The 18,786-nt window shown below is 42.9% G+C and overlaps 1 protein-coding gene across 1 annotated transcript in view; it reads left to right on the top strand.

Annotated features, from left to right (window-relative positions):
• LOC139536519 (mitogen-activated protein kinase 14A-like) overlaps positions 1-17,409 on the top strand; it is a 53,452-nt gene extending 36,043 nt beyond the window's left edge. The window contains exons 7-12 of the mRNA XM_071337080.1: positions 6,646-6,760; positions 11,202-11,273; positions 12,130-12,209; positions 13,232-13,310; positions 13,445-13,618; positions 13,769-17,409. Of these exons, the coding sequence (XP_071193181.1) occupies positions 6,646-6,760; positions 11,202-11,273; positions 12,130-12,209; positions 13,232-13,310; positions 13,445-13,618; positions 13,769-13,836 (588 nt within the window). The 3' untranslated portion in view covers positions 13,837-17,409. The remainder of the gene's footprint in view (positions 1-6,645; positions 6,761-11,201; positions 11,274-12,129; positions 12,210-13,231; positions 13,311-13,444; positions 13,619-13,768) is intronic.
• Positions 17,410-18,786: the final 1,377 nt, after the last annotated feature.

The raw sequence follows: 18,786 nt of genomic DNA, 5'->3' as shown, positions 1-18,786 counted from the left end.
GGTCGTGCGCGCTGGGACCACCAGGTTAGAGTAGCAGCGGCCACGCGGTGTGAAGCGTTTGTATGGTCTGTGCAGAGAGGAGAGAACAGGGATAGACAGACACATAGTTGACAGGCTACAGAAGAGGCTACGCTAATGCAAAGGAGATTGGAATGACAAGTGGACTACACGTCTCGAATGTTCAGAAAGTTAAGCTTACGTTGCAAAAAATCTTATTGACTAAAATGATATAGTACTGCTGGCTGGTGAAATAGGCTAGCTAGCAGTGGCTGCGTTGTTGACTTTGTTTGAAAGTGTAGCTGGCTAGGTAACCTCTAACTGGCTAGGTAACCTCGACAATTACTCTAGACTACACAATTATCTTGGATACAAAGACGGCTATGTAGCCAGCTAAGATCAAACAAATCAAACTGTTGTACTGTAATGAAATGAAATGTAATACTACCTGTAATACTACCTGTGGAGCAAAGCGGAATGCAACTACTCGCTCCAAACCAAACCGGAAGTGCGTATCGTAGAGGGAGAGGCAATAGAAGTGTTGTTTCTTGTATTATTGTCTTTTGTGTCTTTAGAGGACTGCTTCACCTTAATGTCCCCTTTCCCTTTTCTTCTGTCCTTATTTTGTCCCACTTTGTCCCTTCTTTGTCCCTTCTTCTCTTCTGCCAACTAGACACTCCTTGTTAGCTAGCTAGCTTCTTTCAGGAATGTCCCTAGCAACTGCCTAGCAACAGGTAAACAACTTAGCTAGCTAAGAAAACGGTATAATTTTATGAAAAATTGTTACTTTTTCAAAAGCCTTTCTTCTTTGTTTGCTGCTTGTTTGGTCTCCTATTCAGTTTGCAGTTTTCTTTTGATTTTTTTTCGATGTACTTTACTCTAAAAAAACATTTAAATTTCAATATTTGTAGGAGCTCATCTACAACATTATCACGTCATCTAAGCATAGCACCGCTTGGAGTTAAACGGCAATGCTAAACGGCATTGGCACTTGGATTGGAACCAGTGCTATGGTCATATGACATGAAAATATACGTATTTGGCCACGTACACCGGTGGTGGGTTTGAAAGAACAATGCATAGGCAGAAAATACTCATCCGTACTGTAATATATGGTGGTGGATCTTTTCTGTTATGGGGCTATTTTGCGTCCACTGGTCCTGGGGCCCTTGTTAAGGACAATGGCATCATGAACTTTACCAAGTACCAGTGTACATTTTAGCCAAAAACCTGGTTACCTTTGCCAGGAGAATTAAACTTGGGCGCAATGACTCAACACACCTCCAGGCTGTGTAAGAGCTTTTTGAACAAGAAAGAGAGTGATGGAGTGCTGCATCAGATGACCTGGCCTCCACAATCCCCCAACCTCAACCCAGTTGAGATGGTTTGGGATGAGTCGGACTGCAGAGTGAAGGAAAAGCAGCCAACAAGTGCTCAGTATATGTGGGAACTCCTTCAAGACTGTTGTAAAAGCATTCAAGGTGAAGCTGGTTGAGAGAGTGCCAAGAGTGTGCTGTCATCAAGGCAAAGGGTGGCTACTTTGAAGAATCTCAAATATATAAATATATTTTGATTTGTTTAACACTTTTTTGTGTTTCATAGTTTTGATGTCTTCACTATTATTCTACAATGTAGAAAATAGTAAAAAATGAGTAGGTGTGTCCAAACTTTTGACTGGTTATTTTTATATATATAAAGTTGAAGTCGGAAGTTTACGTATACTTAGGTTGGAGTCATAAAAACTTGTTTTTCAACCACTCCACAAATTTCTTGTTAACAAACTATAGTTTTGGCAAATCGGTTAGGACATCTACTTTGTGCATGACACAAGTAATTTTTCCAGCAATTGTTTACAGACAGATTATTTCACTTATAATTCACTGTATCACAATTCCAGTGGGTCAGAAGTTTACTTACACTAAGCTGCCTTTAAACAGCTTGGAAAATTCCAGAAAAGGATGTCATGGCTTTAGAAGCTTCTGTTAGTCTAATTGACATCATTTGAGTCAATTGGAGGTGTACCTGTGGATGTATTTCAAGACCTACAGTGGGGAGAACAAGTATTTGATACACTGCCGATTTTGCAGGTTTTCCTACTTACAAAGCATGTAGAGGTCTGTCATTTTTATCATAGGTACACTTCAACTGTGAGAGACGGAATCTAAAACAAAAATCCAGAAAATCACATTGTATGATTTTTAAGTAATTAATTAGCATTTTATTGCATGACATAAGTATTTGATACATCAGAAAAGCAGAACTTAATATTTAGTACAGAAACTTTTGTTTGCAATTACAGAGATCATACATTTCCTGTAGTTCTTGACCAGGTTTGCACGCACTGCAGCAGGGATTTTGGCCCACTCCTCCATACAGACCTTCTCCAGATCCTTCACGTTTCGGAGCTGTCGCTGGGCAATACGGACTTTCAGCTCCCTCCAAAAATGTTCTATTGGGTTCAGGTCTGGAGACTGGCTAGGCCACTCCAGGACCTTGAGATGCTTCTTACGGAGCCACTCCTTAGTTGCCATGGCTGTGTGTTTCGGGTCGTTGTCATGCTGGAAGACCCAGCCACGACCCATCTTCAATGCTCTTACTGAGGGAAGGAGGTTGTTGGCCAAGATCTCACGATACATGGCCCCATCCATCCTCCCCTCAATACGGTACAGTCGTCCTGTCCCCTTTGCAGAAAAGCATCCCCAAAGAATGATGTTTCCACCTCCGTGCTTCACGGTTGGGATGGTGTTCTTGGGGTTGTACTCATCCTTCTTCTTCCTCCAAACACGGCGAGTGGAGTTTAGACCAAAAAGCTCTATTTTTGTCTCATCAGACCACATGACCTTCTCCCATTCCTCCTCTGGATCATCCAGATGGTCATTGGCAAACTTCAGACGGGCCTGGACATGCGCTGGCTTGAGCAGGGGGACCTTGTGTGCGCTGCAGGATTTTAATCCATGACGGCGTAGTGTGTTACTAATGGTTTTCTTTGAGACTGTGGTCCCAGCTCTCTTCAGGTCATTGACCAGGTCCTGCCATGTAGTTCTGGGCTGATCCCTCACCTTCCTCATGATCATTGATGCCCCACGAGGTGAGATCTTGCATGGAGCCCCAGACCGAGGGTGATTGACCGTCATCTTGAACTTCTTCCATTTTCTAATAATTGCGCCAACAGTTGTTGCCTTCTCACCAAGCTGCTTGCCTATTGTCCTGTAGCCCATCCCAGCCTTGTGCAGGTCTACAATTTTATCCCTGATGTCCTTACACAGCTCTCTGGTCTTGGCCATTGTGGAGAGGTTGGAGTCTGTTTGATTGAGTGTGTGGACAGGTGTCTTTTATACAGGTAACAAGTTCAAACAGGTGCAGTTAATACAGGTAATGAGTGGAGAACAGGAGGGCTTCTTAAAGAAAAACTAACAGGTCTGTGAGAGCCGGAATTCTTACTGGTTGGTAGGTGATCAAATACTTATGTCATGCAATAAAATGCTAATTAATTACTTAAAATTCATACAATGTGATATTCAGGATTTTTGTTTTAGATTCCGTCTCTCACCGTTGAAGTGTACCTATGATAAAAATTACAGACCTCTACATGCTTTGTAAGTAGGAAACACTGCCGATTTTGCAGGTTATCAAATACTTGTTCTCCCCACTGTACCTTCAAACTCAGTGCCTCTTTGCTTGACATCATGGGAAAATCAAAAGAAATCAGCCAAAACCTCAGAAAATAAATTGTTGACCTCCACAAGTCTGGTTCATCCTTGGGCGCAATATCCAAACGCCTGAAGGTACCACATTCATCTGTATAAACAATAGTACGCAAGTATAAACAACATGGGACCACGCAGCCGTCATACCGCTCAGGAAGGAGACGCGTTCTGTCTCCTAGAGATGAATGTACTTTGGTGTGAAAAGTGCAAATCAATCCCAGAACAACAGCAAAGGACCTTGTGAAGATGCTGGAGGAAACGGGTACAAAAGTATCTATATCCACAGTAAAAACGAGTCCTATATCGACATAACCTGAAAGGCCGCTCAGCAAGGAAGAAGCCACTGTTCCAAAACTGCCATAAAAAAGCCAGACTACGGTTTGCAACTGCACATGGGGACAAAGATCATACTTTTGGAGAACTGTTTGGCCATAATGACCATCGTTATGTTTGGAGGAAAACGGGGGAGGCTTGCAAGCCGAAGAACACATCCCAACCGTGAAGCACGGGGGTTTCAGCATCATGTTGTGGGGTGCTTTGCTGCAGGAGGGACTGGTGCACTTCACAAAATAGATGGCATCATGAGGGAGGAAGATTATGTGGATATATTGAAGCAACATCTCAAGACATCAATCAGTTCGCAAATGGGTCTTCCAAATGGACAATGACCCCAAGCATACTTCCAAAGTTGTGGCAAAATGGCTTAAGGACAACAAAGTCAAGGTATTGGGGTGGCCATCACAAAGCCCTGACCTCAATCCTATAGAAAATCTGTGTGCAGAACTGAAAAAGTGTGTGTGAGCAAGGAGGCCTACAAATCTGACTCAGTTACACCAGCTCTGTCAGGAAGAATGTCCAACACAGATTCAACCACAAAGACCAGGGAGGTTTTCCAATGCCTTTCAAAGAAGATAACCTATTGGTTGATGGATAAAAATAAATGCAAACATTGAATACCCTTTTGAGCATGGTGAAGTCATTAATTACACTTTGTGTGGTGTATCAATACACCCAGCCACTACAAAGTACAGTAGTCCTTCCTAACTCAGTTGCCAGAGAGGAAGGAAACAGCTCAGGGATTTCACCATGAGGCCAATGGTGACTTTTTAAAACAGTTAGAGTTTAATGGCTGTGATAGAAGAAAACTGAGGATGGATCAACAACATAGTTATTACTCCACAATATTAACCTAATTGGCAGAGTGAAAATAAAAAAGCCTGTACAGAATACAAATATTAAACGACGTGCATCCTGTTTGCAACAAGGCACTAAAGTAATACCAAAAAATATGGTAAAGAAATGTAACATTTTGTCCTGAATGCAAACTATTATGTTTGGGGCAAATCCAATTCAACAAATTACTGAGTAACACTCTACGTATTTTCAAGTGTGGTGGTGGCTGCATCATGTTATGCTTGTAATCATTAAGGACAGGGGAGTTTTTCAGGATAGGAAAGAAACATAATGGACATGCACATGCAAAATCCTAGAGGAAACCTGGTTGTCTGCATTCGACCAGACACTGGGAGATGAATTCACCTTTCAGCAGGACAATAACCTAAACCCCAAGGCCAAATCTACACTGGAGTTTCTTACCAATAAGACATTGAATATTCCTGAGTGGCTGTTACAGTTTTGACTTAAATCAACTTGAAAATCTATGTCAAGACCTGAAAATGGTTGTCTAGCAATGATCAACAACCAATTTGACAGAGCTTGAAGCAAATGTTGTATAATCCAGGTGTGTAAAGCTCTTAGAGATTTAGCCAGAAAGACGCACAGCTGTAATCGCTGCCAAAGGTGCTTCTACAAAGTATTGACTCAGGGGTGTGAATACAAAACAAACAACAACAAAAAATACATGTTTTCACTTTGTCATTATGGGTTATTGTGTGACAATTCAGGCTCTAACACAACAAAATGTGGAATAAGCCAAGTGGTATGAATACTTTTTCCAAAGGCACTGTAAATACCAGGGGTGGGACGATGTCACTATTATTCGAGTCACAAGCAAGGTCCGAGTCTCATGTTGAGTCCCAAGTCGAACGTGTCGAGTCTCGAGTCAAGGCCAAGCCGTGCATTCTAAGAGCAAGTTGAGTCATACGTTTTTTTTCCAAGTCAAGTAAAAAAGTTATCGATACATGCAATGTGTTGTTCAACAATAAATATTTTTCTATTTATTGAGACTACCAGACAGCCCTTTTCATTATTTTGTCTTTAACATATTTTGATTGTCCTAATTAATGTTTACAACAAATTCCAAATGCAAGCTTCATAAGTCAATGGTAAATGTCAAGCAATTTCATACCAAAAGACCAGTAGGCCTATGCTAGTAATTGTTGCTTGATGCCCCATTGCTGGTGAGCTTGCAACGTAAACAGTTCATATTTTTGATCACCAACATTTTTTGGAGCTGCATATTTATTTTTGGCAGTCCTCTCTCCATACAATTTTACATTTGCACTGCAACCGATCCTATAGCTGTACAGCAAATCAGTCCGAGGTGGCACAACAGGTCCCAGAGTGGTGGGGCAAATTGTTTTCCCTTTGGCCAACAGTTTTTCCTAATCTGTTAACCTAACCAGGTATATATCCGGACCCTATAGGGTATAACTGTCACACCCTGATCTGTTTCACCTGTCTTTGTGATTGTCTCCACCCCACTCCAGGTGTCGCCCATCTTCCCCATTATCCCCTGTGTATTTATACCTGTGTTCTCTGTTTGTCTGTTGCCAATTCAAGTCGAGTCCCGAGTCTTTAGGCTCCAAGTTCAAGTCATTTTATTTTCTATCAAGTTAAGTCTTGAAGTTATGAAATTTGTAACTCAAGTCCAGGTCATGTGACTTGAGTCCACACCTTTTGATACATACAACCATCTCTCGTGCACACACATGCATACACACACACTCACTTTTGCCCTCTCTCTCTTTCTACCCGTCAGATCCTGGACTTTGGTTTGGCAAGACACACTGATGATGAGATGACGGGTTACGTAGCAACGAGGTGGTACCGCGCCCCAGAGATCATGCTTAACTGGATGCACTACAATATGACAGGTAATAATATACTATAATAGAGTTCGTTCAGAATGTATTCAGACCCCTTAATTTTTTCCACATCAATCATCAAGTTTGCAGATGACAACAGTAGTGGGCTTGATTACCAAAAACGACGAGACAGCCTACAGGGAAGAGGTGAGGGCACTCGGAGTGTGGTGTCAGGAAAACAACCTCTCACTCAACGTCAACAAAACAAAGGAGATGATCGTGGACTTCAGGAAACCACCGAGGAAGCACCACCCCCCTATCCACATTGAAGGGTCAGCAGTTGAGAAGGTGGAAAGTTTTAAGGTCCTCGGCGTACACATCAGACAAACTGAAATGGTCCACCCACACAGACAGTGTGGCGAAGAAGGCGTAACAGCGCCTCTTCAACCTCAGGAGGCTGAAGAAATTTGGGTTGTTACCCAAAACCCTTACAAACTTTTACAGATGCACAATCGAGAGCATCCTGTCTGACTGTATCACAGCCTGGTACTGTAATTGCACCGCCCTCAACCGCAAGCCTCTCCAGAGGGTGGTGCGGTCTGCACAACGCATCACCGGGGGAAAACTACCTGCCCTCCATGACTCCTACAGCCCCCGATGTCACAGGAAGGCCAAAAAGATCATCAAGGACATCAACCACCCGAGCCACTGCCTGTTCACACCGCTACCATCCAGAAGGCGAGGTCAGGACAGGTGCACCGAAGCTGGGACTGAGAGAAAGAAGCTGTTTTTCAATCTCAAGACCATCAGACTGCTAAACAGCCATCACTAACTCAGAGAGGCTGCTGCCTACATTGAGACCCAGTCACTGGCCACTTTAATACATGGATCACTAGTCACATTAAACAATGCCACTTTAAATAATACCACTTTAATAATGTTTACATATCTTACATCACTCATATCATATGTATATACTGTATTTTATACCATCTATTGCAACTTGCCTATGTCGCTCGGCCATAGCTCATCCAATAATTTATATGTACATATTCTCATTCACTCCTTTTTAGATTTGTGTATATTAGGTAGTTGTTGGGGAATTGTTAGATATTACTGCACTGTCGGAACTAGAAGCACAAGCATTTCGCTACACTCGCATTAACATCTGCTAACCATGTGTATGTGGCCAATAACATTTTATTTGATTTGGGAAGGGTACCAAAAAGTTTCTGCGACATTGAAGGTCCCCAAGAACTCCGTGACCTCCATCATTCTTAAGTTTGGAACCACCAAGACACTTTCTAGAGCTGGCCACCCGGCTAAACTGAGCAATTGGGGGAGAAGGGCCAAGGTCAGGGAGGTGACCAAGAACCCCATGGTCACTCTGATAGAGCTCCAGAGTTCCCCTGTGGAGATGGTTGTCCTTATGGAAGTTTTTATTTTATTTCACCTTTATTTAAGTTCTCATTTACAACTGCGACCTGACCAAGATAAAGCAAAACAGTGCGACACAAACAACAGGGAATAAACAAATGTACAGTCAATAACACAATAGAAAAAGTGTATATACAGTGTGTGCAAATGGCGTAAGGAGGTAAGGCAACAAATAGACCATAGTAGCGAAGTAATTACAATTTAGCAAATGATCACTGGAGTGATAGATGTGCAAGTAGAAATACTGGTGTGCAAAAGAAAAAAGTACAATAAAAACTATATGGGGATGGGCTATCGATCGGTTATCTGCTCAGATAGCTGATGCTTAAAGTTAGTGGGGGAGATATAAGTCTCCAATTTCAGCGATTTTTGCAATTTGTTCCAGTCATTGGCAGCAGAGAACTGGAAGGAAAGGCGGCCGAAGGAGGTGTTGGCTTTGGGGATGACCAGTGAAATATACCTGCTGGAGCGCGTGCTACAGGTGGGTGTTGCTATGGTGACCAGTGAGCTGAGATAAGGCAGGGCTTTACCTAGCAAAGACTTATAGATGACCTGGAGCCAGGGGGTCTGGCGACGAATATGTAGCGAGCGCCGGCCGACGAGAGAATACAGGTCGCAGTGGTGGGTGGTATAAGGGGCTCTGGTAACAAAACGGATAGCACTGTGATAGACTGCATCCAATTTGCTGAGTTGAGAGGTGGAGGCTATTTTGTAAATGACATCGCCGAGGTCTAGGATCAGTACGATAGTCAGTTTTACGAGGGTATGTTTGGCAGCGTGAGTGAAGGAGGCTTTGTTGCAAAATAGGAAGCCGATTCTAGATTTAATTTTGAATTGGAGATGTTTAATATGAGTCTGGAAGGAGAGTTTACAGTCTAGCCAGACACCTGGGTATTTGTAGTTGTCCACATAAGTCAGAACCGTCCAGAGTAGTGATGCTAGTCGGGTGGGCGGGTTTGGGCAGCGATCGGTTGAAAAGCATGCATTTAGTTTTACTGGCGTTTAAGAGCAGTTGGAGGCCACGGAAGGAGTGTTGTATGGCATTGAAGCTCGTTTGGAGGTTTGTTAACACAGTGTCCAAAGAAGGGCCAGATGTATACAGAATGGTGTCGTCTACGTAGAGGTGGATCAAGGAATCACCCGCATCAAGAGGGACATTGTGATATATACAGAGAAAAGAGTCGGCTCAAGAATTGAACCCTGTGGTACCCCCCATAGAGACTGCCAGAGGTACAGACAACAGGCTCTCCGATTTGACACGCTGTACTCTGTCTGAGAAGTAGTTGGTGAACCAGGCGAGGCAGTCATTTGAGAAACCAAGGCTGTTGAGTCTGCCAATAAGAATACGGTGATTGACAGAGTCGAATGAAGACAGGTCGATGAAGACGGCCGCACAGTACTGTCTTTTATCAATGGCGGTTATGATATCGTTTAGTACCTTGAGCGTGGCTGAGGTGCACCCGTGACCAGCTAGGAAACCAGATTGCACAGCGGAGAAGGTACCGTGGGATACGAAATGGTCGGTGATCTGTTTGTTAACTTGGCTTTCGAAGACTTTAGAAAGGCAGGGCAGGATGGATATAGGTCTAACAGTTTGGGTCTGGAGTGTCACCCCCTTTGAAGAGGGGGATGACCGCAGCAGCTTTCCAATCTTTAGGGATTTCTGACGATACGAAACAGAGGTTGAACAGACTGGTAATAGGGGTTGCAACAATGGCGGCTGATAATTTTAGGAAGAGAGGGTCCAGATTGTCTAGCCCAGCTGATTTGTACGGGTCCAGTTTTTGCAGCTGTTTCAGAACATCTGCTATCTGGATTTGGGTGAAGGAGAAGCTGGGGTGGCCTGGGCAAGTAGCTGCAGGGGGTGCTTGTTGGGATAGCCAGGAGGAAAGCATGGCCAGCCGTAGAGAAATGCTTATTGAAATTCTCGATTATCGGTGGTGACAGTGTTTCCTAGCCTCAGTGCAGTGGGCAGCTGGGAGGAGGTGCTCTTATTCTCCATGGACTTTAGTGTCCCAAAACTTTTTGGTGTAAGAGCTACAGGATACAAATTTCTGTTTGAAAAAGCTAGTTGAAGTTTCTCCCATCTCTGCAGCACTCCACTAATCAGGCCTTTATGGTAGAGTGGCCAGATGGAAGCCACTCCTCAGTAAAAAGCACATGACAGCCCGCTTGGAGTTTTCCAAAAGGCACCTAAAGGACTCTCAGACCATGAGATACAAGATTCTCTGGTCTGATGAAACCAAGATTGAACTCTTTGGCCTGAATGCCAAGCTTCACATCTAGAGGAAACCTAGCACCATCCCAACGGTGAAGCATGGTGATGATAGCATCATGCTTTGGGGATGTTTTTCAACGGTAGGGACTAGGAGACTAGTCAGGATCAGGGGAAAGATGAACAGTGCAAAGTACAGAGAGATCCTTGATTAAAACCTGCTCCAGAGTGCTCTGGAACTCCGACTGGGGCGAAGGATCACCTTCCACAAGGACAACAACCCTAAGCACACAGCCAAGACAATGCAGAAGTGGGTTTTGAGAGGATCTGCAGAGAAGAATGAGAGGAATGGGAGAAAGACTCCTCAAATACAGGTGTGCCAAGCTTGTAACGTCATACCCAAGAAGACTCAAGGCTGTAATCGCTGCCAAAGGTGCTTCAACTAAGTACTGAGTAATGTCTGAAAACTTATGTAAATGTGATATTTCAGGTTTTTTTTTTATATAAATTTGCCAACATTTCGAGAAAAAAAACTTTTATTGCTTTGTCATTATGGGGTATTGTGTGTAGATTGATGAGAAAAAAACTGTTTTAATCCATTTTAGAATAAGGCTGTAATGTAACAAAATGTTGAAAAAGTGAAGGGGTCTGAATACTTTCCGAATCCACTGTATATTACACTATCTCTGCAATATGACAGGTATGACCTATAAGCAATATACTGTATATTCTATAGGCCAGGTTTTATTGTATTTTTTTACACCCCAAAAAAATATTTTGCAGTTAATGGTTATACCAAATGATTTTACGGATATGTGTTTCTAGCTGAACACTAACAGTGTTGTTTTGTTGTTGTAGTTGACATCTGGTCGGTGGGCTGCATAATGGCGGAGCTGCTAACCGGAAGGACGTTATTTCCCGGCACCGACCGTATCCTTTCACTGTTGTCATGGTGACATGGTGACAAGCACTTGTTGTCATGGCCCAATTCCATATTGACCCCTGTCCCCTACACCCAGTTGAAGTGTGCACTTAGCTAAATAACTAACTGCATGCATGGGCAAACCAGGTAGTATATGTCTGAGGTTCTCATAGAAGTATCCCTCCTCCTACTTCTCCCTCCTATTTTTCCCTACCCTCCCATCCCTTCCTTCTCACCCTCCTTCCATCCCTCAGTTTTCCCTTGATGTTGGTATGGTATAGACATTGGTCAGTTGAAGCTTATAATGATCCTCATGGGAACCCCGGAACCTGAGCTCTTGATGAAAAATCTCCTGAGTCTGTGAGTGTTCCACCATGTTCTGTTCCACTCCGCCCTCGCCCGTTTCTATAACAACCTCCTTATTGAGCTGCTACTACTACTATACTCTCTTCCTGTCGTGCCATTATATAGCCCCTGTAACTCAACCCCACTTCCTGTGTACTTACATCAACATGGGCTGCTGTTTCAGAAGCCAAGAGAACCTTGACCTAGTTGTCATTGAGTAGAGCTGCCCCCTTGAGCCCTCTCGTCTTGAGTTGCTCTGTTCTTCTGACACTCGTTCCTCTGCTGGCTTTGTTCTAAAAGCCTGTAGTTGTGTCTCTATTCAATAATACCTCATACAGCATGTCAACTTTTACCCTTCCCTCTCATCCCCTTATCTTCTCCTTTCCCCCCCACCCCCCTCCCCTTCTCCCCACGAAACAAAATTATTCAGTATTTAGTTTAGGGACACTTTGACATCCCTGTGACCCTCTCCCCTGTGTGACAGTATGACCTATGACCCTTGACCCTGGGCTGCTGTAGATATTAACCAGCTGCAGCAGATCATGAGGCTGACAGGAACGCCCCCGGACTCTGTCATTAGCCGGATGCCCAGCCACGAGGTGAGACCCTATGAGATGTCCTTCCCAGGGTCCCCCAAATTATAAATGCAAGAAGTACTGATATTGTATCATATAATAGCACTCAGTTTTCCAGGAAAACAAAAATGTAGACGTTTATGGTAGTTAACTTATATTTTAGATACTATTTATACAAAAAATGCATATAAAACCGTATGAACTGTATTTATGATTGTATGACAATATTTTAGGTTAAATTCTATTACACAATTTCTGATATCACATGTCTTCCTTTATTTTCCTGCATAAGTAAAATCAGGATTATGCCTCTACTGCCATCCTTTCCGATTAGACTGGTTTGGATTTCTCCCTGACCAATATGGCTACCCCATCCTGGAATTTTGAAGGTTTATGACATAGCCCCTCTAGTAATTTAAATGGATCTCTATGATGCCCCCAGTCTTTTGTTAGGCCCCACAGAGCTCTTCCAACCCTCCCCTACTCTCTGCACCCGACTACTTTTTGTCTGACATGCATCTCTGACGTAATCTCACCACCTTCCAGAGTGCTTTGCAATCCCTAATTCCTGACTACTTTTTCTGGCCTTGCCCCTCTGTGATCTGGAGTGTCCTGATGGTATATGATGTGTTTGGTCGTTGTGTACAGGGGTTCTCTTCCAAACTACAGCTCCAGACTGCAGTATTCTTCATAACCCTTTAGATGTGCTCTATGGGGCCATTTATCAAGCGTCTCAGAGTAGGCGTTCTGATCTACGATCAGGTTCCCCCTGACCATGTAATCCTATTCAATGTGATGTAAAAGGCTAAACTGATCTTAAATCGGCACTCCTACACTGAGACGCTTGATACACAGGGCACGTAACTGAGTCTCCTATTGGCATCAATGCGAGATTTACACATTCTGGTCTCAAGTTAGGATTCGAGCCCTAAGTGTACAGAAATCATCTGTCTTCACTGTCGACGTGTGGTGTCGGTAGATTTCAGAAGCAGTTCAAGTGTTGAAGTCACCTGTGTGTTGAACTGTTCTGTGTATCTCTCTAACAGGCCAGAAACTACATTAACTCCCTTCCCCAGATGCCCAAGAGGAACTTTGCTGACGTGTTCGTTGGCGCTAACCCACTAGGTAATAATGGGGTAGTCTGTCTAGTGTCTCACAAACACACACATTCACACTGTCTAAACAGACACTCCGTTTACATTATCTCTCTTTCTCTCTCTTTCTCTTTCTCTCTCTCTCTCTCTCTCTCTTTCTTCCAGCGGTGGATCTGTTAGAGAAGATGTTGGTTCTGGACACTGATAAGCGGATCACAGCGTCAGAGACCCTGGCCCACCCCTACTTCTCCCAGTACCACGACCCAGACGATGAACCAGAGTCTGAGCCATACGACCAGAGCTTTGAGAGCCGTGAGCTGGAGATAGAGGAGTGGAAAAGTATGTGACGGGGGGGGGGGGGGGAGAGGGAAATTGCTCCGTGTGTGGAGGGAGGATGATAAAACCATTTAGGTGTAACATAACATGGTACTCGCACTAAACTAGGTAGACGTCTACTCCGGCCACTTCTGATCTCTCTCTTTCTCTCAGGGTTGACCTATGAGGAGGTTTGCAGCTTCGAGCCCCTGCCATTCGACGGAGACGAGATGGAGTCCTGAGGGAACTAGGGTGACGTCATTGATGATCTCGCCTCCTTCTCTTATGGAATTGTGTTGAGGAGGAAGTGGCATGTAGACATTGAACTCGAGCCAGTGATGCGTTTCCTCCCCTAATGGTTTAGGTTAGGATCTGGGAGTAGGTTGAGCTTATCTTAGAGGCAACTTCCTGCCAGAGCACACAACCTTGTGTGAGGACTATCAACTCCCCGGACTATTTAACAAACAAACAAACGGGAAACCACGACATTCAAGTGTCTGCCGTCGTTCATTTCTGGGGTCACTCTCGGGTTAGAGGTCAAGGGTTAAAGGTGACCGACCCCACCCTCCAGGTTGCTGTATTATGTTATATTGTCTGTGTTTTGGTCTCTGGGCCGAACTGGGGAAATTACTTTGTAATATTGTATCTACTGTTTGTGTGTTTTAGAATATCTGTTAAGTTAGCATCAGATTTTCACATTGTTTGCAAAAAAGTATCTTATTTAATAAATTCCTGGAAAAGGTGCTCAGTTCAATATGGCAAAAACAATCAACCACATTATTTAATTTAACAAACCACTGGTACCTTCAAACATCTATTTATGATTTTAGGTTGGTAGTGTATAGCCAGACGTTATTTTACCTCCTTTTGGATCGAATTCAGTAGGAAACCCAACAGTGTAAATCACCTCTGCCCTTCTATGACAAACGTTCTGTCTCCACAGTCAATCTGTACGTGGTTGTTATGCCTGCCAGTGTTTTACATATGTAAATAAGGCTGCACTCTTGTAAATAAATGATACTATGCACACAGTAATACTGCCTAGAAGTCGCTATTATAATAGAGCACATAGCCCCACTCACCCTTTTCTCACTGATTTAGAACACTGCCCCTAGTGACAGGAACCGTTTAGGAATGACTGGCAGGTTCCATGCCCAATCAGGTGGATTCTTCTCAGAATGGCGTGTCCCTTATGAGAATGACGACACAACCTTTTGATGTCCATTTTTTTCTCTCTAATTCAATCACACAGAAAGAGAGAGGGGGTAGAGGGCCGGGGAGTTTTGTATTTGCTTATCCTGCCCCTTTTAACTTATTTAATCTCTTTTTCTTTCTACCCATCTCTCTGTGTTTCTTTTGCACTCCCTCTTTGTATCATCGCCTCCCCGGACACGTGTTACGCTGTCCTGTCCTCTGTGTAGTCTATTAGAAGTGAGGGGAGAGCTGTTATGTCACTGTCACAAAATGTTATATTTAAAATCCTCCATCCCCAACCCCACGATGAAATCAGAATGTGGTTTCCCTGGCATCTATAGTGTATGCGCTATGTAGGACTTCAAGGTTGAGTCGGAGAGAAGCTCCCCCATAGCAATAGAGTACCAAACTTGGACATAAAGCTCCAAGCTGTGTTGTGTGTGTGCGTGCATGCGTTTGCGTGCAATTCTTTCAATCTTGCGACTCTTTGAGAATGTTTTACCCAATGATGTATACAGTACCAGTCAAAAGTTTGGACACACCTTCTCATTCAAGGGTTGTTTCTTTATTTTTACCATTTTCTACTTTGTAGAATAATAGTGAAGACATCAAAACTATGAAATAACACATATGGAATCATGTAGTTGTCACGATCGTCTTCTGGTGAATGAGTGGACCAAGTCGCAGCGTGATATGAATACATCTTCCCTTTTATTTATAACGAAGATGAACACGAAACGAAACACTTTTACAAACTATACAAAACAACAAACGGCCGTGAAGCTACAAAACGAAAGTGCATACACAAGCTACTAACGTTTAGACATAGACAATTACCCACAACCTGTCTAATGCCTATGGCTGCCTTAAATATGGCTCCCAATCAGAGACAACGATAGACAGCTGTCTCTGATTGAGAACCACTCAGGCAACCATAGACATACCTAAACACAACCCCATAAACTCTACCAAAACCCCCTAGACACTACAAACACCCTCGACTAGACAAAAACACACAAACATCCCCCATGTCACACCCTGACCTAACTAAAATAATAAAGAAAACAAAGATAACTAAGGCCAGGGCGTGACAGTAGTTATCAAACAAATATGTATTTTAGATTCTTCAAATTAGCCACCTTTTGCCTTTGACAGCTTTCCTCACTCGTGGCATTCTCTCAACCAGCTTCATGAGGAATGCTTTTCCAACAGTCTTGATCACTTGTTGGCCGCTTTTCCTTCACTCTGCGGTCCAACTCATCCCAAACGATCTCAATTGGTTTGAGGTCGGGGGATTGTGGAGGCCAGGTCATCTGATGCAGCACTTCATCACTCTCCTTCTTGGTCAAATAGCCCTTACACAGCCTGGAGGTGTGTTGGGTCATTGTCCTGTTGAAAAACAAATGATAGTCCCACTAAGTGCAAACCAGATAGATGGGATGGCGTATCACTGCAGAATGCTGTGTAGCCATGCTGGTTAAGCGTGCCTTGAATTCTAAAGAAATCACTGACAGTGTCACCAGCAAAGCACACCTCGTCCTCCATGCTTCACGGTGGGAATCACACACGCGGCGATCATCCGTTCATCTACTCTGCGTCTCACAAAGACACAGCGGCTGGAACCAAAAATCTCCAATTTGGACTGATCAGACCAAATTACAGATTTCCACTGGTCTAATGTCCATTGCTCTTGTTTCTTGGCCCAAGCAAGTCTCTTCTTATTGGTGTCATTTTGTAGTGTTTTTTTTGCAGCAATTCGACCATGAAGGCCTGATCCATGCAGTCTCCTCTGAACAGTTGATGTTGAGATGTGTCTGTTACTTGAACTCTGAAGCATTTATTTGGGCTGCAATTTCTGAGGCTGGTAACTCTAATGAACTTATCCTCTGCAGCAGAGGTAACTCTGGGTCTTCCTTTCCTGTGGCGGTCCTCATGAGAGCCAGTTTCATCATAGCGCTTGATGGTTTTTGCGACTGCACTTGAATAAACTTTCCAACTGACCTACATGTCTTAAAGTAATGTTGGACTGTCGTTTCTCTTTGCTCATTTGAGCTGTTCTTGCCATAATATGGACTTGGTGTTTTACCAAATAGGGCTATCTTCTGTATACCACCCTTACCTTGTCACAACACAACTGATTGGCTCAGTAAGAAGGAAAGAAATTTGTGGAATTAACTTTTAACAAGGCACACCTGTTAATTGAAATGCATTCCTGGTGACTACCTCATGAAGCTGGTTGAAAGGATGCCAAGAGTGTGCAAAACTGTCATCAAGGCAAAGGGTGGCTACTTTGAAGAATCTCAAATAAACAAATCAAAATATATTTTATAACACTTTTTTTGGTTACTACATGATTCAATGTGTCATTTCATAGTTTTGATGTCTTCACTATTATTCTACAATGTAGAAAATAGTAAAAATGAAGAAAAACCCTTGAATGAGTAGGTGTGTCCAAACTTTTGACTGGTACTGTATGTATGCACTAAGTCACCGTCCTCCATATTGATACTCCTCATAAGGAACAGCCTCCATAGGAATTTACATTGTTTTAACTATTTATTGGTCGTTGTGGGGACAGCAACATAAGAACTCTGTAAAATAATACACATGTTAATTTTTTATGTGATGATTGGATTCTGTTTGTTAAAAAAAAAGGAAGTGTTACAGCATATGTAATGAAAAACAAAGTCGAAAGGAAACGTGGCTCACCTAACGTACACTACAAAGCAACACAATGTCAATTACCATAATGTAAAGCTGGAGAAGTTAATGCGTGATCCCATAATGTTTTCAATATTGCTGACCAATTTAAGATCAATCTGATGTAAAGTTATGAAGCCAGTAAAAATATATCAATAAATTACTCTTAGTACAATACACCTAGGAACTGGTCATTTTAATATACATCATGTCGTGTAGTAGAACCAGGAGACGATGAATATGACCAGTCTCCTCACTAGCACAGTTAGCTACCATTTATTTTCCCAGTAGACCGATTTGCAAGCGGTATAATGTCAACATACGTTCATTATACTCCGCAAATATGGAGTTTTGCTGACCAACTATTGTCATTTACTGCAGTCATGCCCGGTAAGTACTTCCAAAAAAGGTGTAAATTAAAATGTATAACCAAAAAATAAAAAAAACATATCTGGAAATTATATGTATTGTTTTTGACCAGGTGTGCATGCGCCAAATACACCTTTTCGGGACGATACATTTAAAAGAAAAACACCATCACAATTTGTTGAGTCCGGAGACAAATAGCAAAGGTGTCTCAGGCAGTATTTGAAGTATCTAAATATAGTGTAACCTACCACTCAATGTATATCAAGTACCGTGGAGGGCACAATCTTACAATGTTGCAGTCCAGAAAAGAGAACTTTACCATCTATGCCCAAAGCCTGGGCCTCTGATGAAGACTATAGAACTGTTAACCATTCCAGTATTCCCCCTTCTCTCTAGGAGCACTTGTGTGCCCAGGCCCCATAGGCACATCTAAAGGGATCCCACTCTGGTCACCAATGTTGCTGACCGATGTAGAGAGAGACAAGTGCCTTAGCATTCTGCTATCTACATTTTGTGTGGTCCAGAGACGAGAACTCTATAATCTGTGGCAAAAGCCTAGGCTCCTGACGGGTACAATATAATTATTCCCACTGCATGTTACAATAGTAAAATAATATGTTTGTCAGCTGTTAAACTGATTCTACATTTAATGTAGCATTTGAGACAAAAGTGAGAGACAATAATGAATGAAGATGCTCAAACCAGCACGTGTATCTGTAGTGGGTGTGCTTCAACTCAAATGCCTGTGTAAGACAAAATCCACAAAGAAAAGACAATATGACATTTGTGGTCCCAATGTCTAAATGGTGACGGCAGGGCTAGTTCAAACAGCAGTAGTAGAATAGTTCTCCTCACAGGTGAGTGAATCAGCCCATGCTTGGCGAACAGCACTTGATTGATATCTCAAATCAAAGTATTGGTCACATACA

Source organism: Salvelinus alpinus, chromosome 12 (assembly GCF_045679555.1).
Source record: "Salvelinus alpinus chromosome 12, SLU_Salpinus.1, whole genome shotgun sequence".
Taxonomy (NCBI): domain Eukaryota; kingdom Metazoa; phylum Chordata; class Actinopteri; order Salmoniformes; family Salmonidae; genus Salvelinus; species Salvelinus alpinus.
Note: the sequence above shows the minus strand (reverse complement) of the source record. Positions and strands in the feature narration are given on the sequence as shown.